This window comes from Xiphophorus maculatus, chromosome 14 (assembly GCF_002775205.1).
Source record: "Xiphophorus maculatus strain JP 163 A chromosome 14, X_maculatus-5.0-male, whole genome shotgun sequence".
In the NCBI taxonomy this organism is placed as follows: domain Eukaryota; kingdom Metazoa; phylum Chordata; class Actinopteri; order Cyprinodontiformes; family Poeciliidae; genus Xiphophorus; species Xiphophorus maculatus.
The window spans coordinates 2,871,047-2,897,003 of NC_036456.1; the positions used below are offsets into that span (position 1 = coordinate 2,871,047).

Genomic DNA, 25,957 nt, shown 5'->3' on the forward strand with positions numbered 1-25,957 from the left:
ACGTTGACCCTGATGTTGCTACAGTTAAAGAAGAGGGGTGGGGAAGACGGATGGAGTGAGTCTGATCTGCCTCAGAGGCCCCTGTCCCTGCTGAGGAGCACTAACTGCGAGAGTGACATCAGCGTCGGCAACATTCCTGGAGAAGGAGGGGGCGAGGAGGAGGAGGAGGGGAAGGAGGAAGAGTACATCTCAGAAAGTTTCCAAATTACGGGGCGAACACCCGCCCAAACGAAGAAACACACACGCTGCGTGTTAGCCAGCACTTTCATTTAGAGTGTGTTTGGCAGTACATGGGCTCCTCTTGCTCATCATGTGCTCCCAGTTTTAATTCATGTGCTTCTCCTCCTGTCCCCTCCCCCAACCTACTCCCCCCACCCACACACCCTCTTCTTTCTCTCTCCGCCGACCAGAGGAATGCACATCTGGAACTTATTAGAGTCAGTGAGAGAGAGGAAGGGGGAGATGGAAAGAGAAGCAGTAATAGTTTTGATGGTGGTGGGAAGGGGAGGGGGGTAAAAAAGTCCAGGAGGGGACGGGGGGGGGGAAAGAATGTACTTTGGTAAGCAGAAAACAGGGATCATGTTGGGAAAGAGCTGAAGAAAGTTTAAGAGCGATTAAAGGTGATTAACCACAGCGAGGACGATACGGAGGAGGGGAGGCGGTGGGCAGTTCAGCAAGACCCTCCAACAACAGTTCAACCCCGGCCTGAGTGTTCCCCCCCGACCACATTCTGTCCCCGCCGAGGGGGCAGTCAGGCCTGAGTAATGGACCCTTTCTCCGTCCAGTCCTCCTCTCTCCCCTGGGTTGCTTGTCTTTTCATCCACCACATCCTACACCTCCTCCTCTCAGCACTGCAATTTCTAAAACAAACAGAATAAAGTCTAGTCACTCTCGATCGGGCTGCACCCACCTGTCCAACATGATGCCCCCCGCCCCCATTAAAACAAACAACTGAAGACGACCCAGACATCCAGTCGTTTGAGTTAAACCCTTCCCTTTCTACTTCGGGGCAGGCTTTTTTTTATATTCCCCTTTCTTTTTATAACTCAACTTGCTGCCACCCCCCTCCCCGCACACACACAATCACATTACAGGAGGCTTTTAAAAGCTGGTGAAACATTCACTTAACAGCTGAGGATGCACACTTCTGATTGAATTTATCTGCAAGCACCAGTCAGATAATGAAGCATCTGCCTCTGTGCCTTTCCCTCTCCTTAGCAACACTTCCCAGAAGTATTATGGGACGCCGAAGCATCGCTTTGAAGCAAACGCATCGACAACAACAAGGCCGAAGCTTCCCGAACTCGCTGATGAACTTGCAGGGATTCCTCTCGTTCGAAACAAGGACCAAATATCTGTGTTCAAGCTCACCGATCTGGTGAGGGGGTTCACCATGACGACATGAGGTGGTTTGTTAGCCTCAAAGAGCGTAGCGTCGCGTTTTTAAAAAGCTACACATAGACATAAGAACCGGTGATCCACCTGGAGAATCAAGACAAGTTTGACTTTCTGGAGGTCAGTCTGCTTGTTTCCACGCCTTTTGAAGAATCAAGTTTCGTCTTAAGAAAACATTCGCCAATTCCTCCAAAGTAGAAACCCACACACATTTCACTCTCCAGAAACTATTTGTCAACATTCAGAACTTGTGTCTGTCATAACATTTAGAGTTTTCAGTTCAACTCTGTTTCTTTATATATATTCACGACAAATACCATTTCAAGGCAATTCATGAGAAAAATTTATAATCAGAATCAGAAATATATAATGAAGTCACGAGAGAGTTTTCAGCTAAGGAGAGGGAAAGGCACTATTGGCCCCATGTGAAAGGGCCAATAGTCTATATTCAATATTTTTGCTGTTATGGCTGATAACTAGGGATGCAGCGATCAGGTTTCTTGCTGCCGATTCTGATACCGATCATCCATGAGGCCAATCACCGATCTTTGCCGATCGCCTCCAATGGCTGTCAATTTTTCGGTTCAGGTATAAATGATACTATGTTACCTGGCAAAATTGCAAAATTTTATGGCAATAAAATCACCAAATTTAGACGTAGTAGACATTTTCTTATTTTTAAGTTACATGCTGCAGCTTTAAGCAGCTGTTCGGTGTGAGAGTTGACTGTCTGGTGGAGGTTGAGCGGCGATTTGTCTGTGAAATATCACTACTAGTCCAAGAGCGAGAGCAGAACCAGCATCTTACACTGCTAGCTTGAAGACTTGAATTATTTTTCAGATTATTTGTTTAGATTTCTGACTTTGATGCTAATCCAGGTGAGTGTTGGTAGTTGTGCGCTGCTTTACCTGCTATGCGGCCGCTCCGGATGTCCATTTTTTCCTGCACTGAGCCTCGATAAACTCTGTGAAGTGCCTGTTTTTTAAATGCCATATTAGATTCGTTGTGTTGGTGCATTTTGCCGTGCTTCACCTCCGAGATAATGTTCCGCCACAACACGCAAACGTCCCCATTGACTCTCAGAGCGTTACACATGACAGGATTTGCTGCCGCACTTGCGCAGTGTGAAGGAAAGAGGAGATGAGCAGCACACGAAGGCTGGGAAGTGAGAAAAATGTGATCGGTTTTGGTGATCGGCAACAAGAGTGTATGTAAGTGTATAATCTGCGATCACCGATCATACACTTTTTCACGAAAATCGGCCGATTATGATTGGTGGCCAATCGATCGGCACACCTCTACGGATAACTGATATTTACCACTATCAGAGTTTCATCCAGTGCATTATCAGTCTGGTAATGCAGACTGGGTAATGACCATGGGAAATGACCAGTCTGGTAATGCACTGCCCACCCACCAGGCTAACCATTGCTTCTTTATTTTAAATATGGTTTGTTATACACCAATAAAAGTAAAGATGGATTAAGCTAGGTTTATAGTTGATGCATTGAACACACTCCTCACATGCTATAATTTCCAAATTATGATGCCTTCTCGTGCACCTCCGAATTTTTGTAACTTAAAAAGTTTTAACACAAAAACACAGTGGCTCACTGATGGACTACACTTCTAAGCTCTACCACTGGGCTTAGAAGGTGCCATACTTCAACTTCATTTTAAAAAGCCTTACTCATACTGAAATGAGCTAACTTTTATTCATCTTTCAATGCCAGCTTCCACACAGAAGTGTCATACCGGTCCCTGGTAGGTCTTCGCACAGCAATGTTCCCTAAAGAAATAATCAGATTTTTCAATTTCCTACCATCTGATCATCGCTCAGGGACAATCTCTAATATAAATCAGGAAAAAACAAAGAGTTCAATTACAGCTAAATGCAAATGTCAAATCAGCTGATTAGAAACTGATGCGTCACAATGCACTAGATTGTTTATGAGGTTTCTGTCATTTTCTTTTTCATTGGAGCCATCGCTGCCCCTGGTGGACTCATTAACGTTGCGCAATAGAACCATTAAATCTGATCAACCAACCAACCGGAGTAACACAGTACTGCCAGCAGCAGATCATTCCGGGGTCCGCTCCAGAACACACAGGGTGCCAAATGGCCCACCTGTATGGAGCAGGCCTCTGTCCGAGTCAGCACTTCAGGTGCACCGCTGCCCCGAGGCCAGCCCTGGGGACCTGGGGCCCTGAGGCTCATCAGTAAGTTAAGGCAGAGAGTTTGCAAAGATTGATTATGCAGTAACATTTAACAGCTGTGTTAATGGCGGCACTTGCTTGAGAGTTGCCACCGAGGGTGGCTTCGAGATGCAAGGACGGGATACCGAGTCGTCTCTCCTGGAACAGAGACACACTGGAAGTAGGCATGGCTGTAGCTCTGCTACTGACTTTAAACAAAGCATTCTGAAGCTTTAATTAGCGCCTCTGCTAATAACCACCCAATCATTGGGGGACAATTACGTACGTGCAAATTATAGGCCAGGTTATAGTGTTTTACTGGTCTAATGAAAATGAACGCTTGGAGGAAAAGATGCTCCTGAACTAAAAACACAGGGACATGTGTGTGTGGGACTTCACAGACGGAACAAAATCAGCCTGCCGATAATCTGGTCTGGAGGAAAGCCGGCGTGGGTAAATACCTCTGTATGTGACAGGAGTAATAACCAGATTATGGAGTCGTGGCGTCGCATTGAGACAAAGACAAAAGGATACACATGTACGGAGGCTGAGCCATCGGCAGACAAAGTGAGGGAGCGGCTGCCAGAGTGTCACACGTAACGCCACCAACAACCTTATTTTGTCGATGAAAACCAACTCCATTCCTCAAAGCTGCTTCTCATGTGAGTCTTTATCCAGAACCACGGCGGCCGTCTGGGTGCCGAGCAGAGCCAAGCAGATAGAGCCTGGCAGACACGGTGACATCATCTCTTTCTATACCTTGCTTTCCCTGAACACGCCCCCCACTCCCCCCACCCAGTGCCCCCACTCCCTCCACCCTACCTATGATGGCGGGCCGGTCGGCGTGCACGCTCCCAGCTGCCTGGGGTATACACAATGAGGCCGAATTAAAAATAATAATAAAAGGCAAAAATATGCAGATGTGGCTCAATCAAACAGGTAGCTCGGGGGAAATGACAAGCATCCTCTCCTCTTCTCTCAGCCTCCTGTCTCCTAGCAACTGGGCTCCAGCTGTGATTGTCATAAGCCAATAAATAGCCTACCTGGCGCCCCATTGTGTGCAGAAGGTACAAGAGGCAGGGTAGGGGAGGGTGAGCGAGGCAGATGCACTGGTGCACACAGGCAGCCCCTTTGTGCACAGAGTGAAATGAAGGCCCACAGGTAGGAGCCCGCGAGGGCAGGGGGGGGGGGGGTGATGTGGGGGTGGGGGGGGTGGGGGTGATGTGGGAGGGGGCAGATTGGTTAGCAGGGGCCTCTCTCTGTCTCTGGTCAATCACTGTCATTCCCGTCACGTCCTCACCGCCTCACTACACCACTTGCCCGTTTGGGGAAACGGACGCCTTCGCTCACGTGCACAGAGGTCATTTAGGCCGGTGCCGCGCGCCGACATATAAGTCCCGTTTAGCGCACACGCGCGCAGCCACGTCGACCGCAAATTGAGACACCCCGCGAGACACAAGAACGAAGTTTAACATCCTTGCTCAGGGTGGCCAAGCGCGTGCGCGCGCAGAGTCACGCGCCGAAGGTGATCCATCGCTGCGACGCCTACATGGGAATGCTGTGAAATCATACAAAATGCCCCCCCCCCCCACCTCCAACATCCCTTTATCCTCCAAACCGACCCTCCACTCCCTTCCAGGACGAACAGGTCAGTCGAGCCTTCATAATGTTACAGTAAATTATGAAACTGGTACATCACGTTATCACCACAACCACAGAGAGTAATTGTAAATACAGCCTTACCGGTGTGGAGACTGAACGCCAAACTCAGGAGCAGCAGCCTCTGCATGGTTCAGCCGACCAATAAGTCCGTTATTGGCTCAGACCTCCGTGCGGACAGCATCAAAAAGCGGGAGTTTTCGGACTTCTAACAGTGACTCCGGAGCCAACTACAGCCTCCAGCGGCGCTCCTCCACATCCGTCCCCTCCAGACTCGACTCGGACCGGTTTGCGTTTACACCATCGTTCGCCCCTGTTTTTGCTCCTCTTTCTTTCCTTGTTTCTTTTCACCTCTCTCCTCTGCTCTCCAGCGACGGTCCGTTTTCTACTTCGCTCCGACGCGACAAGCGTGCGGCAGTGACTTCTCTTCTCAAACTTCCGTTCCTGACTTTCAAAATAAAACTCAAATGAAAGCAGTTGGTTTTAGGTGTTATTTTCGACAGCACGCACATTTTGAGAATAAAAGGCCCAGAATAAAATAGTAATACATAATAAAAAATAAAAAAAAACTCTGACTTCGCTAAACTCAAGGATGAACACTGTTCATCTGGATATTCCTGGTTTACACATGATCATAACAAAAAATCAGTTGTTCCGAAAATGTTGATTCTACCTGAAGGAAGAATGTCTGACGCAATGTTAGTGAGACTTTCTCAAAAGGAAACCAGCTTTTCAAAGTTTTGTTTTTCCTTGTATATTCATCGAAAGTGGAATGAAAAGTGGAAGGAAAATCTGTGGTAAAAAAAAAAAGGTGTACAAGTAACGGGGATACGATAATAAAGCAAATTCTAGTAATATAACAGGATGTTTCAGAGTGTTTTATGCTAATTATGTTTTTTATTTTTAATTACAATAAATTGACAAGGAAACATTTCAGTGTTAAAAACGGATATTTTTATTGGGATTATTTAATATTCTACATTCATCAGAAACTTAGTTTTTGGTTTTTGTTAGCTGTAACAATAACAGGGGGGGAAAAACATAACTAAATTAAATTAAATATACAATTTGACCATATGAGTTTGTCTTTTAAGTTGAATTCTTGAGATATACTGTATTTTAATAATAGTATAGTATAATAAGATGTACAAATACACATCCATCCCTTGACCCTAGTGGGGTCAGAAGGTGCTGGTGTCTATCTCCAATGAGCGTTCCGGGTGAGAGGCGGGGTTCACCCTGGACAGGTCACCATTCTGTCTCAGGGCAACACAGAGACAGACAGGACAAACAACCATGCACTCACACACACACTCACACCTAGGGAGAATTTAGAGAGACCAATTAACCTGACAGTCATGTTTTTGGACTGTGGGAAGATGCCGGAGTACCCGGAGAGAACCCACCATGCACATGGAGAACATGCAAACTCCATGCAGAAAGACCCCGGGCTGGGAATCAAACCCAGGACCTTCTTGCTGAAAGGCAACAGCTCTACAAACTGCGCCACTGTGCAGCCCACAAGTACACATTTAATACAAAAATATAAATAAAAAAGTATAATAAAAGAGTATATAAGTATATTAAGTATATGTTAATTTTCTTTTTTCAAATGTAAACTGAATTACCAGACCTTATTTTCTGGGATTATTTAAATTCAACAGCCTGGCTATTATTCTTTTTCTCGTCAATCAAAAATAAAACATAAATATTGAAATGTTTTCATTTTTATTTTTATTTCATTTATTAAGATGAGTGAAATAAAGTTCCCTAAACGTGACCACGGTCTGCTTCCTGTGTCGTATTCATTTTGTCTGACTTGACGTCATATTCTCACTAGCGGAGCATTCCTTTTTCTCCCACACACTCTAGCTCCCCCCCCTCTCCCCCCTTGACTTCTTAAAATAACGTGGGTACACTTAAAAATGTTAACTAATAAGTAATGGATGCTTTCATACACTATGTGTGTGCTTTGACATCACACTATTCAGTGTCCAGTGTAACCTTTGGCCATGACATCATCGTGGATTAAGATTAACCGGATTAAAATATGTAGAAATTCTCTGTCGTAGGTGAACTGAAGTGAGAGTTCAACGCCGGTAGCAGGCATAGAAACAAACAAAAATGCACCTGTCTCTTTCAAATTGACGTTGCCTATTTAGCACGGTGACGTCAATGTGATGAAACGGCGCGAGCACATGACGGATGGACAGGCCTTGTCCTCGTTCCTGTCATATAATGTAGGCTGTCCTGATGGAGTCCCCTGAAAGAGGAGCCGTCTCCGCGATGAGACGCTCTCTGTCGGACGCTGGTGCTGGAGCGCCCTCTAGCGTCGCTGCTGCCATCCGAAGAAATGTCAGATCTGCTCCTGGAACGGCCGCATCCACAGTCTGTGTAAACCCACGGTCACAGGAAGAGCTTTGGCAGCAAACCTGTCTTAAAACGTGAGCCCTTCACTTAAAGGGAACTACTACTTCCGTCCACCTTTCAAGCCTTTAAGGGATGGAGTAAAAACATAAAATTAATTTAAATATACTTCTTGTGAAATGACTACATTTTATTTGGAAAATATTATTTCTTACAGCAGGATGTTGTGGTTTTTTTTAGTAGATCACAAAATGATGCTGTCTTAAAATCAACAGACAGACATAAATTCCATACACACTATCAGAAAGATTGCGTGTATGTGTGTGAATGACACACACACAAGTCTTTTTTTTTCAGAGACAAGAAGAAATAGACTGAACCAGTTCATTGCAGGAAAAAAATAATAAGTATGAGTCTCATTTGTTCATTTATACCCAGGCATTATTACGTGTGTCGCTTTCACTGCAGACCAAATACCATGAAAAGCATCACTACAAGGTGTAATTTTTTTTTTCATAGAATAGATGTGATAGAAAAACAATCGCAGAACCTGCCATGTTGGCATGCAGAGTGACCCATCTCTGCCGGGACTCGAACCCGGAGCCTCTGGATTAGAAGTCCAGCGCGCTATTCCATTGCGCCACAGAGACTGCGCCAGCCAATCACGCATCCAACACGAGTTAGATTCATAGCATCCTCGCCGATCTCTGCATCCCCGCAGCATCAGGACCATTTTTAGCCGACATATTGGCACTGCTCAGGTTGACCACCAGGGGGAGCTGCCGCCCTATTTGTCAGCTGGTCAATGTGCAAAGGGAAGTTAAGCGTTTGAGTCAAGAAGGTAAAATTCTAAATATATTTAACACGAGCAAAGCTTTTGTTTTGTACGTCTCTTAACAGGAAGCTTTGTATCAAAGTAGTTTGAAAACCTCACACTGTCACAATGAGGATTTCGGTGCATTGTATTTATCTGAGGGAATTTCGGGGGTTTCCAGGCCAAAAATCCTGGGAGAAACATGTAAAGGGAAGCTCTATGAAGCACAGCAATGACTGGTGAGAAATTTTCATCAGAGGAGTTATGAAAAGGCCAAATATATTGCAAACAAGTACGATTTTTTTAGGTGCATTTTATTTCCGACTTGTCACACAGAAAGGAGGCGCTGATTTCTCCAGCATTGCATCAGAACCACCTTCCTTACCTCTCATATTATTTCGGTGGATAGTCTGATGTACAGTTGCTGATCTAGGTCTGGACTGCAGGTACAGCAGAGTTATAAAGTCCTGGCAGTGTAGACTGTGGGTGTTAATTTCGGGCTTTTAATGAGATACTTCTACAACATGAAACTTTAAAAAAGGGAGTAAATCCCATCTCATTATTGGGGGAGGAGGGAGTGAGAATAAAACAACTTGCGCACCTTCCAAGAAAACAATATGTAGTGCAAACTACCAACGATTACACCAATACTGACGCATGAAGATGACAGCATCATAGTTGGGAAATGCCTACGTTAATCCAAATTGAAGGTTAGTTCTTTTGAAAGACTAGATTAGAACATTTAAGCCGACGCTCCAAGCACACCGCTACGTTTAAAACTCAAGCAGCTTTAGGTTTCGGTCTTGGCTTTGATCTTGCTTTTCTAGAAATGTGCTTCTGTCGTTCTAAACCGCACTACAGTCAAACCACAGATGATCAAAGGCTGCTGCACTCAAAACATCACCAGTTCAAACTCGACGAGCTGAAGCTCTTCTGTTGTGCAGACTGAGCACCAACGAAGCCGTCATAGAAAGTTTCTCGTAACTAATTCAAGACGCTTGTCAGCATCTGACATTTTCCCCAAGTCAAAGTGGATTTTTGCCCTCCTTTTAATTTTGCACTGTTCTAATTCAGTGTTCTGACAGAAATAAGGAACAATTCCAAAGTAAGTTGTCCTTCTGTGGAAATATGCTACTTTTAGTCATGTCATTTCTCTCAGAAATTATGCTCTTTTCCTACTGGAAAGTCCCTTGAACATCAGAATACGCTGACTTTTCGTATACTTCCTTTATTTTAAACCATTCAGGAGTTTCTGACACGATCCACTTTTATTGTCTAATACTTTCCCTTGAGAAGAACAGAAACGGCTCAGGGGTCAGTTTTACCTTCGGCTGAGACCAACAGTCAAACACCGAAGACCTGATCCACCTTTGCATTGTCCCCTTCAGACCAAAGAGTCAATGTGCTTATAGTGCAACTTGCAGAAGTGAGATTGCTCAATAGTTTCAGTGGAATTTAATGGTTGGAATGGTTTTTTTTTCTTGATAATTTTCAGCTAAAGCAGAAGACAGTGATGGGCCGGTGCAGAAAACCTCCAGCTGTGAACCTCAAGGTTCTGACGATTAGCTGACATGTTTAGTCTCTGCCAATTCTCTAACATTTACACACACAAACAACATTATTGGTAACCTTCAGTTGATGACCAAAGGCCCATGATGGTCACTGAAAAAACTTGAAACTGACAAAAAATGATGATAGTAATAATAAAAATATTTCTCCAGACCTGTTCATTTAAAAATAAAATGAAATTGTAGAAATACAATTCAGAAACTGTCTAATTTTCATTAATTTTCTGTACTTTTATTGTTTCAAGTCATTTTAATGCTCCCGATTAACAAAGGGGAACCAACAACAACGTGTGTGTTTGCTTTCTTCATGTTTGTAACTCAAGTCTATTCAACTGTGGTCAATTCTTCTTTTAAAACAAAATTAGCAAAAGAGTTACCAGTAAAAATTATTAAGAAAATGAGACACCAGAAATTAACCAAACTAAATACAGCCTCATACAAATCACACCTATTTTGCGTTTTTCTTAAAAGGTAATTTTATTCACATTTTTTTGAAGGACAAAAAAAAAAAAAATACATTCTTGCCAGGATGTGGAAGCATACTTTGAAAGTTGGTGTGTAACATGGTATGATACAGCTAGCAGCTACTTAATTAGCATAGCTAAAAAGAAAGAAGCACAAAAAAAAAAAAAACATAACTGTAAACTAAAGTTATCTCACTGACATTAAACATTTGACTACATTGTTGGGGGCGGGTGGGGATAGAGGGTGGAGGAATAGGGAAGGATGTTGCTGCTACCAATGCATATTCACAACGTAACTAATGGGAGCCATGTTTCTTCAAAAGCACTTCAAAAAACAGATACAATCATTCCTCTGTTGAGATCAGCTTGATCATAAAAAGAAGATATAAAAATATATAAGGCTTTACTTTAAAACAAATACACCCACAGTTTTTGTGTGTGTGAGTGTATGTGTGCGTGTGCAAGTATACAGATTCCAGTTGTAAAAGAGACCCAACTGAGTTTTAAGGCATTTACAAACAGCTCCACTGATCAATCACACAAAGCATGTCATCCAAATCCACACCGAATGTCTCCAAACTGGAAAGCTGCCAGAACAGAAACACAAGGGAAGTAACAGTTTCAGACGTTGGGGGAGGGGAAAGAGGGTTGGTCCATGATGGAAATCTTTGGAAGACTTAAAGCTAGTAAAAAAAAAAAAAGTTCACTTAGCATCTTCAATATAATAATATACATATATATACATATATATATATATATATATATATATATATATACAGTACAGACCAAAAGTTTGGACTCACCTTCTAATTCAATGGGTTTTCTTTATTTTCATGACTATTTATAAGGCAAGAAATCCCACTTATTAACCTGACAGGACAGGTTGACCTATGAAGTGAAAACCATTTCAGGTGACGACCTCTTGAAGCTCATCAAGAAAATGCAGAGTGTGTGCAAAGCAGTAATCACAGCAAAAGGTTGTTACTTTGAAGAAACTAGAATATAAGGGCTATTTTCAGTTGTTTTACACTTTTTTGTTTAGTGCATATTTCCACATGTGTTATTCATAGTTATGATGAATCTACAATGTCAATAGTCATGAAAATAAAGGAAACTCATTGAATTAAAAGGTGTGTCCAAACTTTTGGTCTGTACTGTATATATATATATCTTCATATCTCCAATACAAATCTCAAAAGGCTCATTTACATGAGCCCTGGTTCGATTCCCAGTCTGTCCCAGCGGACGGACTGGGAATCGAACCAGCGGCCCACTGATTGCCAAGTGAACTCCCACTGCTGTCACCCAAAACATTTTGTCCCATAAAAGCTCTGATTTTGTTCTAGAGGGGAGGAAAAAGTTAAATGAATACTTAAAAAAAAAATTTTTTTTTAAAGATTTCAGTTATCATGTTATTATACTTTTGGTAAGAAGTAGTTGAAAAACATTTAAATGTTGAAATATTTGGTAATTTGGCAGTAACTTGAATGTATAAAGGTTGATTCTTGCAGGTTTAGGTGCCCAGTTCTGAACAGAGGTGATGAGGAAACTGCTGGCATTTGGGTGGGAGAAACAAGGGAACTGCCTGGATGCCAAGTCCATGATAAACCTACCAATAAGATGGAGCTAACGCTCTTTGGCAGTACTAACTCATCAAATTAATATCTTTTTTTTTCCCCTCCCAAAGTGTTTTATCAAAAGCTTTCTTGCCTTTTCTTTTTATTCTCTACACCTGTGATTTCAGCCACTGTGCAGACACCTGCCATCCACAGAAGTATTCTCATGAGTCTGAGGTAGTTGGACTCATCGATGGCGGTGATGAGAGATAACACAGGCTTGTGTTAATACATGGAACGTGAAAAACCACTTGGATCCCAAAGTGGTGACACTAAAGTGCTGGTTGGGGACTTGAACAGGTCCAAGAGCCTCCATGACCCCTGTTGACATTCAAGGGGTCACGACAGAAAAGGTATGAGTAACTGGAGGTCATGTGGGGGTGAGGGGGTGTGTACTTAGACAATAAATCAGACTTGGTTAAAAAATGCAAATATGATTTAAAAAGGAGGGTCAGAGCCATTTCTTGTTTCTGAACAGGCCCAGGCACCGGAACGTCTGCCAGAAGATGCTGAGGATGTTCTACGAGTCGGTGGTGGTCAGTGCCGCCATGTTTGTTGAGGCGGAAAGGCCAGTTGTGTCGTAAGAGAGGAACTAGAATCTCTGGGTGTGGTGTTGGAGAGGAGAACGTTGTCCAGAGTTAGGACTCTCTGACACTGAGTGAGCTCAGTGGGAATATCCTTTTTCTTCTTTAAATGTTTTTCTTACCATCTTACATTTGTTAACGTTTAGTCAGGTGTTTGGTTTTGTAACCCTGAGAATTTTCCCGCATTTATGGATCTGATTCTTGCAGATTATTGTCACAACTGACCCCGCACCAAATCTGGCCTTAATGCAGCCAAGGAGGCGTGTGTATCGCCCTAATGTTGGTTCACACACACATCCCATCGATTGTACTCAAAGCACTTTGCCGCCGGGTAACATTTGGAGTCGTGTGCATTTACGGCTACAGTAGATTTGCTAGGTTTGCAGACTGCATACCTAGGTTTATATCTGTTATACATGGTGTAAAAATGATTGAATGAATTTAGCAGCTTCTTGTAAGTAATGGAATATAATTCATCTTTTTATGCAGCTGTCAAGAAATTCAAGCAGAGAAAGTTTAGCATTTTCCAACCGTTTCCAGGATAACTACCCTTCCCACTGGGAGCTGGAAATGCTTCTCTTCCCATTTCATATGTGCAAATAAAAAAAAAAAACTCTTTACACAAAGATGGCATACAGTACTGGGTCCCTCTGGTTTCATGACATAAAAACAGCCAAGAGTAGGAAGAAATAATATAAGAATTGTTGGATTCTGGTCTGGGAACTCTTCAAAAAATGCTGAGGCACACTATGAACATCTACAAATGTTCATGGTGTGGCTCAGCTGGACATGGAAACCAGATTTGTTATAAAACAAAACACCGCAAGCTGGGGATAAATAAAGAATCTCTTTCAGTCTGCATCTCATACGGCTGTGGCTGAGTAGAAACAGCTGCATGCGTCAGAAGGATCTCCAAGGAAAGGTCCTGACTCAGAGTTCAGTGACTCCTTAGTGCAAAGCAACTGAATCTCAGGCATTTCCGTGAAAACAAGCAGCCGCTGAGTGAATCTGTTCAGAAACAACGGTCCATTTTCTTCTCCTGCTGCATCAGCATCGCAAAGCTTGGCCTTCTAATCTACAGTCACCTAAGATTACTTTTTTGCAAAGTTTCGTAAAACTGGACTCAGAATCAGGTCTCCGTGTTAATGCCAATATGATTTCTTGCTTCAGAGGAAGAGCGCACTGACAGCGGAGGAGTTTCAACAGTCTGGTTTGGTGGTCTGCGCGTCTTTCACCACCGTGACGGTACAGTTCTCTTGTTCCTCTGGCGGGACGTACAACTTGCGAAAAAGGCTCTGAGAAAAGGAAGAGGCACCCGAAAGAAGAAAGTGTTAGTCCAAATATACCAAAGGCTTCCTGAAATAGTGCTGTTAGCGGCATCGGTGTCAAAAACACAGAGACTAACGCTAGAATTAGTAACACTTCCCACGGTAGTGAAATGCCTCCTTCCCCCCCTCGTCTTTTTACCTCATTGTTGTTTTCGATAACATCTTTGAAGAAGTTCGAAGGTACTGGAATTTTGGGGAAAATATGTTTCTTATACCTGTACAGAAAGAACTTTGTTTCAAAGGGAAACATAGAGCCAACCATGATACCCAAGTATAACATTTCTTCAATTTTTCCACATTAAACTCACAAACTTCAATGTAGTTCATTGTTCATTGGGATTTTATGGAATGGACCAACATATAGGTAAAAAAATAAAATAAAGAAAGAAAGAAAAGCGTGGCGTGCATTAGTCCCCTACTCCAACATCTCCAGGTTCCTAATCATGCAGATTTAAGCAGTGAAGATGTTACACAGGACATATAGTTGACTGTATAATTGCACAATTTGACATTTTGAAAATAAATTAGATTTAAAAAAAAAAAAAAAAATTATTTGTCGCTAAAAGATTTTCCCGCTAGAATTGGGTGGGCTCGTTTTGGCCGTATCAAAATTGACGCCTTTCACAAAACTGCTATGGAAACACTTTTTTGCCGTCGCACGAGTCACACTATCAACAACTGGACGTTTGCCACTGGCACAAACCACACGCCAGAAGAAGACAACAGGATGTAGTGGGAGGAAGACGGCGCAGCATGTTTTTAAATGAATTACTGCGTGAACAAGCTTATTCACGTGTGATTTTAACTGCCTTGGTGGAAACACCGCAACTGCGGAATTGTGGGGGGGGGTTTTGACATTGGTGGAATTTTGACAAGGTTTTGCGCACATTTGTAATGCAAACGCAGCTGGTGCTGCCTGGAAATTGATTAGATAGCATGTCATGCCTTTAGCAGTTTATTTATTACTGAACATCCTTCCTGCCCACCGTCTACAACGACTCTTTGAGGGTTGAAATGAGTTACAACATTTAATTACCGTTTGGGGTAAATATTTTTGAATTGAATTGAACGGAGATAAATTGAATTACTATATTGTAGATGTTTTTTTCAGAATAAGCCAAAATGTCCAAGACTTGCATCTTTAGCAACAGTAAAAAAAAAAAAAAAAAAGGTTCTACAAATGCTAACTCAACACCCACATTATGCTTTACTTTGTGTTGGCCAGTCAGACAAAATCCCACTGAAGTACATTGGAGCTAACGGTTGACATGTGACATTTTTAACAAGCCGATGGGTGTGATTAGTTTTGCGAGGCAATGTGACATAAAAAAGTTTCAAAAAAAAGTCTTACCTCAGCAAACACGCAATGGAGATAGCTGCCAGAATAACTAGCAGGGCAAAGATGATGACATACACCGAGAACGAACCCCGATCAGGACCTGAAAATAAATGCATCAGGATGATCAGTCAGCAAACATAATAAAGGGATATCTGATGATTATTGGCAAATTTTAAGTACATTTGATTTTACGAGAAGGTTTAAACACAACCTAGAAAGATAAAGAGGTGAGTCGTGGCACTATCCTAACACCAAGCTCATTGTAAAAGCTAATGATTTGAGTTTGCAGTGTAGGTCGTAGAGGTGATATAAATGACAGAAGATCCCTTCACAATAATAAAGAAAAACAAAATGATTAAAAGAGAAAGAAATACAACTGTACCAAAACACTTCTCATCAGTTGGAGGCGAGTCGCCTAATTTGCTCTTGGCTTGAATCTTCATGCAGTACCGACAGGAAGGGTCCCGCTCCAGCGTGTAGGAATGTCCGAATGCAGACAATGTTTTCTGCTAAAAGTAGACAAATAAACGTCAATTTGACCCAATGGCAGCATCGGATGAAGTGCCCGGGGCCTCCAACGTTCTTTAAAAAGGCTTATGATATCCAAACATATACCAGGTTTGATTTAGTCATAGTACTTCAACAGTCTGATGCAGTTTCATGGCAAGCTGTGCAACAGAAGCTGAGATATTAGTCCAAGAATCTCCAAGGATTTTATGGTAACTGATGAATCTAAGCATGGAATCCAAAAGAAGGAATTTCACGTTTTGGTTTTTTTGTTGTTGTTTTTTAGGAAATTGTATGTATGTAGAGCATTGAAACAAACAACCCTAGAAACACTAAAAGAAGAACTCTTTAACACAGAGGTCCTTGACCTTTCATCCATTGGACAATGAACCACTGAGTACTGATGGATTCATACTGACACTAAATGACTTAAAGTCAGCAGCTGGCCTTGGATTTTATTTACACGTATCAGACTAAAAGAGGCATTTTTCATTTATCAGATTTTCATTTTGAAAAAAATAAACGTGATACTACATATCACTTTCTTGTACATGGTATCACATACCGTGTACATGGAAATGCTAAGGTGCTACCTTCACATCATATTACATCTGACCTTGACAGACTTCAGGCCTTGACCATCAAACTAATCTTGAAATTATGTCTCACATGTTCTATTTGTTTATATGTGGCTCTGTACTGTCCATGTTTTGTCCTCGTACGTTTCTTTTTTGAAATAAGGTTATTGGGGGTAAAAAGTGGAAGTGTGCCCAACATGGCTGTAAAGTCTGCAAAACACCTTTGTGTCCTTTTCTAAACCCTACCATAACACCAGGTTGCACTGTGAAACACACAAATGTACGTGTTTAATGTCTTACCTCTTTTCCATTTACGGTGTAATCTATTTCGAATGTCCATGAATCTAAACTTAGCATGTCTGGAGGAGTCCAGCTGATAGTGAAATTGCTCTTATTTTCTTTGACTGTCCATTCAAGGGCAGCTGGTTTTACTTTGCAGGCAAAAAAAAAAAAAAACACATGCAAGGGATTACTGACATAGTAAAGCTTTTCAGGTTTTTTCACAGAATTATTATTTTTTAAATCACACATTCTGGCACCATTAGAATATAATTGCCAAAACAGAGGGAACAAAATGGAACAACCAGTTTTACTAACCTTTTAATTCGTCCAAATGGAAGGTGTTCCGAACAACTTTGTTGTTCACTGTTGCATTAAACAGCATCTTAATGCTCATACTTGTCGTTGCATTCAAATCACACCCAGACTTCACACCACCAGTGTAACTGTACGATGAGCATTCTCGCAGCATCTCTACCGAGCCTTCGTCAGAGAGCTGATTGTTCAATCTTAAAACAAAAGGTGGGGGAAATAAACGATTACTTTCACGCATCAAAGAATGACAAAAATCACATAATATGAAATGAAATTGTACAAATGGTGAGAATAAAGTCACAGCATTCCCAGAATGAAGTCACAATATTACAAAAATAAAGCCAAAATAATATGAGTATGTAGTATAAAGTCGAAATAATATGAGGACAACTATACTTTATTATTGTATTTTTCTTGCAATATCAATTTCTTCTCTTATGACTCAATTCTCATAAAACTGTGACTTTACCCTCGTAATTATTTTTTTTTTCTTTTTTGTTAGCATGGCTCCAATACTCTGTGGTGCCCTTATGGCTGCTGCACTAGATATTCCAAGAGAAACACACGTGTGAGACTGTGACGTGAGAGAACGAGGGGACGCGTGAGCTAAAAGAGATGGCAAAGAAAAGAGCCGATGCAGCCAGAACTGTCTCATTCTCCAATCCAAAACTTTTAGGCTCTTCAAATCTGGCTAATTCAATCAGTGGCAAAAGTCTTACGATGGCAATTTACAACTCCTTTGTGAAGATTGGAAGAATCTCAGAATCTGACATGAGGGATGGGTTCTATACGGAAAACAGTTTAATCAGCGACACAACAAATCGCAGGAACTTCTTCAGAAGGAATGAGACTCCAAGCAGATGGGATGGATAAATCTGATCTCATGGAGCAACACCCTATCTCAATCGAACGCCAGATATAACTTCAAATGTATAAAGATGCACAGTAGAAAACGCCCTGGCACTAGAAACTAATGCAGTCTTTCTTATTTCTGCTTTCACAGATGCAGCCAATAGCCACAAATGAAAATAGATGGTTGCTTTGCAAACACCAGCCGGTACTGTCTAAAAGCTGCACTATGTACCTTTTATGAAAAAAATAAAATATACATTTTTTTTTTTTTACATATTTGTTGAAACTGTCACTGTGTTGTGACAGTGTAACATAAGACTGATAATCTGTGAAAAAAAAAATTAGAGCTCCTCTGTTTTCTCCCAGTGAAACAACCAATCAAAGCAGGTCGTGAATGCTAATGCTAGTTAGCATGGCCATCCGTGATGGTGGATAAACAGTTTTCCTGTAACAGCGAGTTGTTTCTTCGCCATTAGCACATTTCCCAGGGCGTTCACGACATTGATTGACAGCGCTAAGACCCGCCTCCTCCCCCTAATTGGTTATCTTTGGTCAGGAGCACTTTGTTTGTTCAGAAGACAATAGTAGCTCAGGGTGGAACTTCATCTTTTCACAGACTATCTGTCTCATGCTATACTGTCACAACATGCTGACAGTTTTAAGAGATATGTAAAAGTCATATTTGTTATTAATGTTACATGCTGGAGCTTTAAGTAGCATGACGGCTGAGTGTTTCAGCTTCTCAAGCTCCAATTTCTTTTTAGAATACATCAACAAATCGGCAAATTTCTCACAAAAAGTTTGGAGTTAACATTCCATAAAAATGTCTGCCAACGGATGACTCTACGAGCACGGAACACACTTTTTAAACTCTAATAAATTTGACAACAGCCAATTGCACAAATTAAATAGAACAAACGAATCATACATGAATTCACATTGGCACAGACAGGAGAGGTGTGGCGCAGGATTCCTAAGAAGCTATTACGTCTGGGTTCCTGCTTCCCTGAGACAAAGCCCTCAATCATCACTGCAACCATAAAGTTTGTGACAACCAACAGTGATTCTGGCTCAACCAGCAGGACGACAGCAAGGTCACGTTCAACACAAGCTGCAGTCAACCTTGTCTTGCTAAAGACACCACAGGCCTACACAGGCGGTGTATTTACTCAACATTACTCCGACCGGAATGTGAAGAGCACTTAGGGGTAAGCAGCGTGTTTTCCTCAAAGTCTTATTCATTGAACTTGAGCAACACCCAGTGAGCTGCAACTTCTGCTTTTGATAAAAGCTTCTTTTAGATGAAAATCAACTCAAAGTATAATCAGCAATTAAAGGCCAGTATGAGCTTCTCATTGTATAACATGGCTTAACTAGTCAGGTGATCTGCTTTGGGTATTTTGTGGACATCAGCTGGGCTGACCACCCTTCGCGTGCGTTTCATGTTGAACTGTCCCACGAACAGCATCAAAAACAGAATAAGTTTACATTAGGAAGAAGGATTTTTTTTTTTTATTTGCTGAAAAGTTTATTTTTTAGAGATTCGAGCTTCTTGCATTCCACTAGGCCACATAACTGAGCTCTCCACCTGTAGATTTTGCAGCGGTAACTGCGCAGATGTGGACGCTGTACAGAAACAACACTAGACCTACAGTAGGTGTCCAGGTGTCGCTCGACAGAAGCCTGTGCTTCTCGGTTGCCTTTTGTATTTGCATGGAGAGCGGACGTCTGATCCTTCAGGACTGATTTGAATGCGAGGCGCAGACGCTGCTAAATGGAACCGGCAGGGAATTAAGGAGCCTGGCAAGCAAATGTAGAGGGTTGTGTCCCCCTTTAACTGCTCTGGGTGATAACGGTGCAGCTGTCGGCTCATAGAGGGACCAACATCTACAGCCGCATCGTAGAACCACCATTTGGAACAAAAGTCTTAAAAATGGGGGTCGTGTTAAATGTCCTCAACTTCAGAGGAAAGAAAAACACTGAGGTTATTTGGTGTGGGGAATCGAATCCTATTATCGGTTCAGAATCTATCATCCAATATGTTTGTTTTTCTGCACCCGGTGATTATATTGGCATAGTTGCGAAAGCGAGAACTTACCAATTACCGAAGGAATCTCCACTTTTATCTCTATTAGTTTACACATCATCAGTCCAAGACGTGGACTGCAACTGGGAACAGACGGACTCTCTGGTCTTCCTGCTGCAGACCTTTGATTATTAATTTAGATGTTTCGGTCATATTGGAACCAGCTTTCAAATATCTAAAGCCGTTTAGTCAACCACTCACGTTTTCTTCAAAGATCTAAATTTAAGCACCTTTCTTTTCTTCTTTTTTTTATATGTAAATGACCTTGATCGCCTTTGACTTGTTGCCAAACAGATTTTGCAACAATGACGATGAATATTTGCGGGAAAGCAAACGCAGATGGAGCCTGTTTTTCTCCGTCTAGGTTAATAAAGGGGAACCATTCTAAATGCCATCCGCCCCAAACACAACCCCCACCTGATCAAGGCAGAAGATTAGCTCAGCTTTTTTTTTCCACATTAAAAGGAAGTCATCACTTGAGTTGATGCTATTTGATCAAAACACGCAGGAATTCTTTTGTGAAGTATAGAACTCTTGAATTGGTGTGGATTGTGGCCTTTAGTTTACAGCACTGGTTGATATTTAGAACTGCTCTTTCAGTTCACTGTGACAGTTACATTTGCATATATTTTTTTTTCTTTATGTGTGCGTTTCCCAGCTGCACGACTACTGGCCGCTGAAGCAGTTTTCTGGGGGTGGTTTTGTAGATTTGCATGATGCCAGATGGGTAGCACACGCCTGTAATGTGGGATGGACCCCACACCCAACTGATGAGGGACAGCATGGTGTGTTTGGATGACTGGGTTCGGTTTTAAAAAATTAAATAAAAAAATGATACTCCTTCTTTCACTCAGATGTCAAAATCTGCATGAAGCTACCAGAAATTGTAAACTTTAAACTGCTTTATTCTGATATGATGGATTCATGGTGGTAAGAAAAATTTTACAGGTAGAAATCGCTTCCCCCTCTCCCTGCACAGAACTCCATTCGAGTATGGAGGGTGTATGACGCTGTGTACCCGTTTCTCTTCTAAAGGCCCTGAAAACCTTGTCAGAGTGACTCACTGAAATCAACCTTTAGCTAGATAGCAATACTTTTTTATTTTTCATGTCAACTTTACTAGTAGAATATCCTTGTGTTCGCATGTGAAAACTCAAAATCTTACCAAGTATTTTTGGTGAGATTCTAGTACTAGTATTTTACTACATTTGAAGAAATAATAATAATAATAATAATAATAATAATAATAATAATAATAATAATAATAATAATAAAAAGACTTGCAAGTAATGTTTCAGCAAGAAGTAAGAGTTTGTTTTAGATCAATAATTAGTTAATATTCATGAAAATTAATTAGTTTCACAGGAAGATTATTTAATTTGCAATATGGGAAAAATGTCTTGTTATAATGATATATAAACTTATAATCAGTTCCTATTTCCTGATGAAAAGTTACTTGTAAGTCAGTTTGGTCTTATTTCAAGTGTACAAAGACATTGGCAGTAGAAACTAGACCAAAAATACTTGGAGATTTTGTGTTTTTGCTGTCCTGGGTTTTACTGAACAAAGCCAAGCTAGTAACCAGATTAGCCTTTGCTAAAGTTTATCATCTTACATTTTTGTAGAGGTGAGTTTGCGGAGGGGGGCTCAGTCTGGCTGTGATGCAACCAAAGCAGTTCGGTATGAATCAGGAAGTGTTGCAAGCCTACACTTTGCAAAATGTCTGATCAAAAAATATTCATTGCACACACAGACGTACTGATAGAAGAAACGCAGCTCTGGGGTTGTCCTGACGGGGGACCAGGAGCAGTGGCCTCGTTTGGCAGGTTTTACGTAGAAATCCAACGACTTCACCAGATCTGAGACACATTTTGACCAGATTGTTATAAACCAATGCATTTACCCTCTATAGTAATGCGTTATGTTAAGTGTAAATGTCCTACCTGGGTAAGATATATTCAAAAATGCTGGTTCACTTCGGTTACCGTGACAAACTGTTTCCAAACAGTAACTTAGAAGTCCTCCCTCCATGTACAGCGTGCCATCATCAAAAGATGTAGACTTGCCTTCGATAGGCTCCTATCAAAAGGGAGACAAACGCCTTAAACACAGCCGCAGACAGAAACAGGCGTCTATTCAGAAGGAATAATCCCAGTTGGATAAAATGTGGTCCACAGAAACAAAGAGCCTTGTTTCTAGCCACAGTCACTGGAGAGTTTGGCCAGTGGAAACACTCCAGACAGGTCAGGGATAAAGATGTGGAAACGTTTAAAGCAGATTTAGCAGGTCAAGTAGTATCATTAGCTTTGAAAATCTCACAATGAAGTGTATGTTTATTATAGTTGTCCATTAGGCGATCCAAACGACTTGTGGGTGGAGCAAAGGTTCCCTTTCCAGTAGGACTACTCCTCCCTCTACACTCTTCCAAACACAAATCCCTAACACACCTCCATAGTGGAACTCGTCCAATGTCTGGTTGAATGGTTTACGGACAATAACCTGGTTTTAAAAAAACAAGAGGCTACTGTGGGCTAGTAGGAATACAACGATTTTGTTGGTCGCAAAGACACGAAGTGGAAAAGGTCGGTTCCATTAAGTTCCTGGGTCTTCACGTCAGCGAAGATTTGACATCTTCAAATCTTCGCTGATTTGAAGATGTTACTAACCCAGTGAAGAAGGTTTAGCAAAAACTCTTCATCCTGAGGTGACTCAAAAAGCCCAGTTGCACCATCTTACCCACTCGCTGCGTTTCCATCAACCATAAAATTGTGCAAAGTGGAATTACGAAAATAAATTTGCTTAAAGGAAACGTGACAATTTCAAAGAACTCATGTTTTTTTTGCTAAAAAAAAAGTTTTTACATTATGCAAGTCATGTCAGTTTCCCTGTAGCAATAGCAACACACACAATAGCAATGGATTCAACAATTTCGAATGATAAAACTGTATGATGCTGTGGAGTCGACCGCGCTTTATCCAAAGAGGCCAAGATATACGAACATGAGCATTGCTGCTGTATGCAAACTGAGGTTTGTGATGCGAAAAAAGTGCTTCCATTGCAGTTTTGTCAGACATGCAAATTTTAATGCGGCCTAAAAACCACCTCATCTTGGTGCAAACATCTGTTTTCGAAAAACATTAACTTTTTCAAAGTTGCAGGGTTTCCATTAAGCAAATTTAATTCCGTAATTCTGGTCTGGGCAATTTTGCGGTCAATAGAAATTAATCTATTGATTGGCTTGGAATGGAAACTGAAGTATATATATATATTTTTTTAAAGTGTCTTTGTAAGCACTTTTATTGCTTTATCATTTTTAATCTTAAATTGAATATAAAAATTTATTTTTGTGTCATTTTAGTCCAAGTTGACTTAAACAAAATGAGCCATTATTAATTAATTTTCTAAGCTACAGAGAAGTAATTGTTAGGGAAACACAGATAAGAAAATTTTGGCCAGTATTGATATCCGATATTAATACTGCTGTTCTGGCAGTATTTACCAATATCTTATTTGATCCAAATTTTTATGGGAGGACTTGATTAGTCATCAGAATAATTGATAGAATATTTGATTACTAACAATAATTGTTTACAAGTTTTGGTAAAGCAATCTTTTTCTGCACTAAGCATAGAGCCAGGACTCCAATGACTGAAACATATTCTTGTATTAAAATAGCCTTGCACACAAACCAGCATAAAGATTTAAAGACAATTTTAGAAAAATATGAGTGTGTAGATGTGTGTGAAATAAAACTTATTGGGAAAAAAAAGCAAAAGCTGTCAAGACAAAACCACGCTTCATTTCAGATAAACCGGGCTGGTAGCATACAATCCCAATAAAGCACATTCAATTTTGCACGACCTTGAAAGAATTAATGGGTTTTAGACAATCGACGGAACTGACAAACGGGCCAAAGGTTAGAATACAATAGAACGACATTGTAAATAAAGAAAAACAAAAATGGTTTTTGAAGTTCACATAATCTAAAAATGGCATTTTCACTCTGCAGATATGTTTACAGCTTTGTGTTTACATTGCAAGCACCACAACCCCTGATGTTCACTTGTATCATTTAATGCATGGAACTGCAATTGTCACTTTAAAAAAAAAAAAAAAAAGATGTTTTCTTGTAAACATTTTTTTTTTTTTTGCTGACTTACAAATACTCTTTCCTCTTTGTGGTTCTTTTCGATCTTTCCCTCATAGTGGCAGTTTGCCATGGAGTGCGGAGGCGGCTCCCAGGTGAGCTGTGGGGTGAACTCATTTATCCAACGCAGGGACAAGTTGTGGGGAGGCAAAATCTGCCCTGAAAGGGAAAACGGACAAGAGACCCAAATGTGGTTATATAGGATTTATCCATTGTCTTCACAGCATTTTATTTTTCCTGATGAATTTTGGAAAAAACTTCCAGGAAGCTACATGTAAAAAAAAATCCCTCACAGACCTGGGAAGGAACATCCTGGTAAACATCGCGGCTAATTCTAGCCAATGATTGGGAGGCGAAAATAACAGAGGAAGAGCAACATTCCTACCTCACAGCTAACAGATGTCTGTCTCATACTCTTTTTTGTGTTTTTTTAGTATTATTATCATTATTATTATTTTTTAGGAAGTAAGATATTCTACTCCGAAGTAACCACTTCACCTTTTGAAAACCATGTAACGAGGTCTAAAACTTTTTTTGTGATAATTGTTGGTGTCAGTTCCCTTTAAGCACAATAAACCTGTGATTCATTTCCTATTTCCCCAAGTTCATCCGGGAATTAATGCCAGCACTGACATGACGTCACTACGGGGAAACAGAAAACTGAGAAAATAGTTGAAAGACTTAACAGAACAAGAATAGAACGTCACCAAACTTTAGGCTCGCGCTATGTAAGAGTCTCTTACCTGTTGCGGGTTTTGCCGCAAGAGACAAACAAACAAAAGCGACGAACTCCAAGCACCGAAACATCCTGTTGAAACAGTTGAACGCGGTTTGTCTTTTTCTTATTTTCTCATTCCCTCCTCGTGCCGCTCAGTGTGAATAAAGACCTTCACTGTCTCACGACAGACTGACGCTAAACTAAACAAAGAGAGAGAGAGAGAGAGAGAGAGAGAGAGAGAGAGAGAGAGAGAGAGAGAGAGAGAGAGAGAGAGAGAGAGAGAGAGAGAGAGAGAGAGAGAGAGAGAGAGCAGCGCAAGTTCGCTTTCGCTTCCAACTTCTTTAAAGAGGGAGGCGAAAGAAGTTCTGGAGGCTGGAAGTTGGAGGTGGGCGGCGACGTTCTTTTTCTTTCTTTCTTTCTTTCTTTTTTTTTTTTAAGTAGAAATGCGAGCACTCTGCGGGTCAGAATATCAGTATGCATCCAGCTGATAATAAGTCATGAAGGCCTGGGCATGCACTGGCTCGAGCATTGCGGTATTTTAATCCATAATGGCGTAGTGTGTTGCTATAGTAACCTTTGAGACTACGGTCCCACCTCTCTTCAGGTCATTGACTTCTGTAGTTCTGCAGTTCTGGGCCGATCCCTCACCTGTCTCATAATCATTAATAATTCAAGATGTGAGCCTCTGATCGTCATCTTGAGTTCCTTCCATTTTCTAATAATTGGATAGTTGTTGCTTTGTAGCCCATCCCAGTCATGTGCAGGTCTATAATTGGTCCCTGGTGTCCTTGGACACCCCTTTGGTCTTGCCAATGGTGGATGGGTTTGAGTCTGACTGATTGATTGATTGGACAGGAGTCTTTTGTACAGGTAACGAGCTCAAACTGGTGTAGTTAACACAGGGAGGATTGGTGGGCTTTGTAAAAACATACTAATAGGTCTGTTAGAGCCAGAAGCCCATGCTGCCCCTCTCTGCAGTCAGTAGGCTAATTATTATGGGTAGTTGTGGGCTGACAGTATCTGGTAAAATGGAGCACACAATTAAAAGAAACACAGCAAGTAGTCATATGTTCACCCTAACTCTTGACCTCAGCCTTAACTGAGGTTAAACATAAAAAAGTCAACTACAAATTTTGGAAGCAAAT

At 41.2% G+C, this 25,957-nt stretch overlaps 2 protein-coding genes and 1 non-coding gene across 5 annotated transcripts in view; all 3 read right to left on the reverse strand.

The window, feature by feature from the left end:
* The window catches only part of kirrel1 (kirre like nephrin family adhesion molecule 1), a 46,086-nt gene extending 40,412 nt beyond the window's left edge, over window positions 1-5,674 (reverse strand). For all 3 annotated transcript variants that reach the window (XM_023346282.1, XM_023346283.1, XM_014469133.2), the window contains exon 1: window positions 5,335-5,674. In XM_023346282.1, the coding sequence (XP_023202050.1) occupies window positions 5,335-5,380 (46 nt within the window). In that variant the 5' untranslated portion in view covers window positions 5,381-5,674. The remainder of the gene's footprint in view (window positions 1-5,334) is intronic.
* A 2,519-nt stretch (window positions 5,675-8,193) lies between these two features.
* On the reverse strand, window positions 8,194-8,267 carry trnar-ucu. Its single transcript has one exon. It is a non-coding gene; the product is annotated as a tRNA-Arg (tRNA).
* Window positions 8,268-11,753: 3,486 nt separating this feature from the next.
* On the reverse strand, window positions 11,754-25,035 carry LOC111611091. The gene is made up of 10 exons (XM_023346720.1): window positions 24,838-25,035; window positions 24,108-24,253; window positions 21,891-22,026; window positions 21,707-21,806; window positions 17,013-17,203; window positions 16,716-16,846; window positions 15,713-15,839; window positions 15,343-15,430; window positions 14,131-14,206; window positions 11,754-13,958 (listed from the first exon to the last, which is right to left on the reverse strand). Exons 1-10 carry the CDS (start codon window positions 24,899-24,901, stop codon window positions 13,863-13,865), a joined length of 1,155 nt encoding a protein of 384 aa, XP_023202488.1. The 5' UTR covers window positions 24,902-25,035; the 3' UTR covers window positions 11,754-13,862.
* Between the last annotated feature and the right edge of the window lie 922 nt (window positions 25,036-25,957).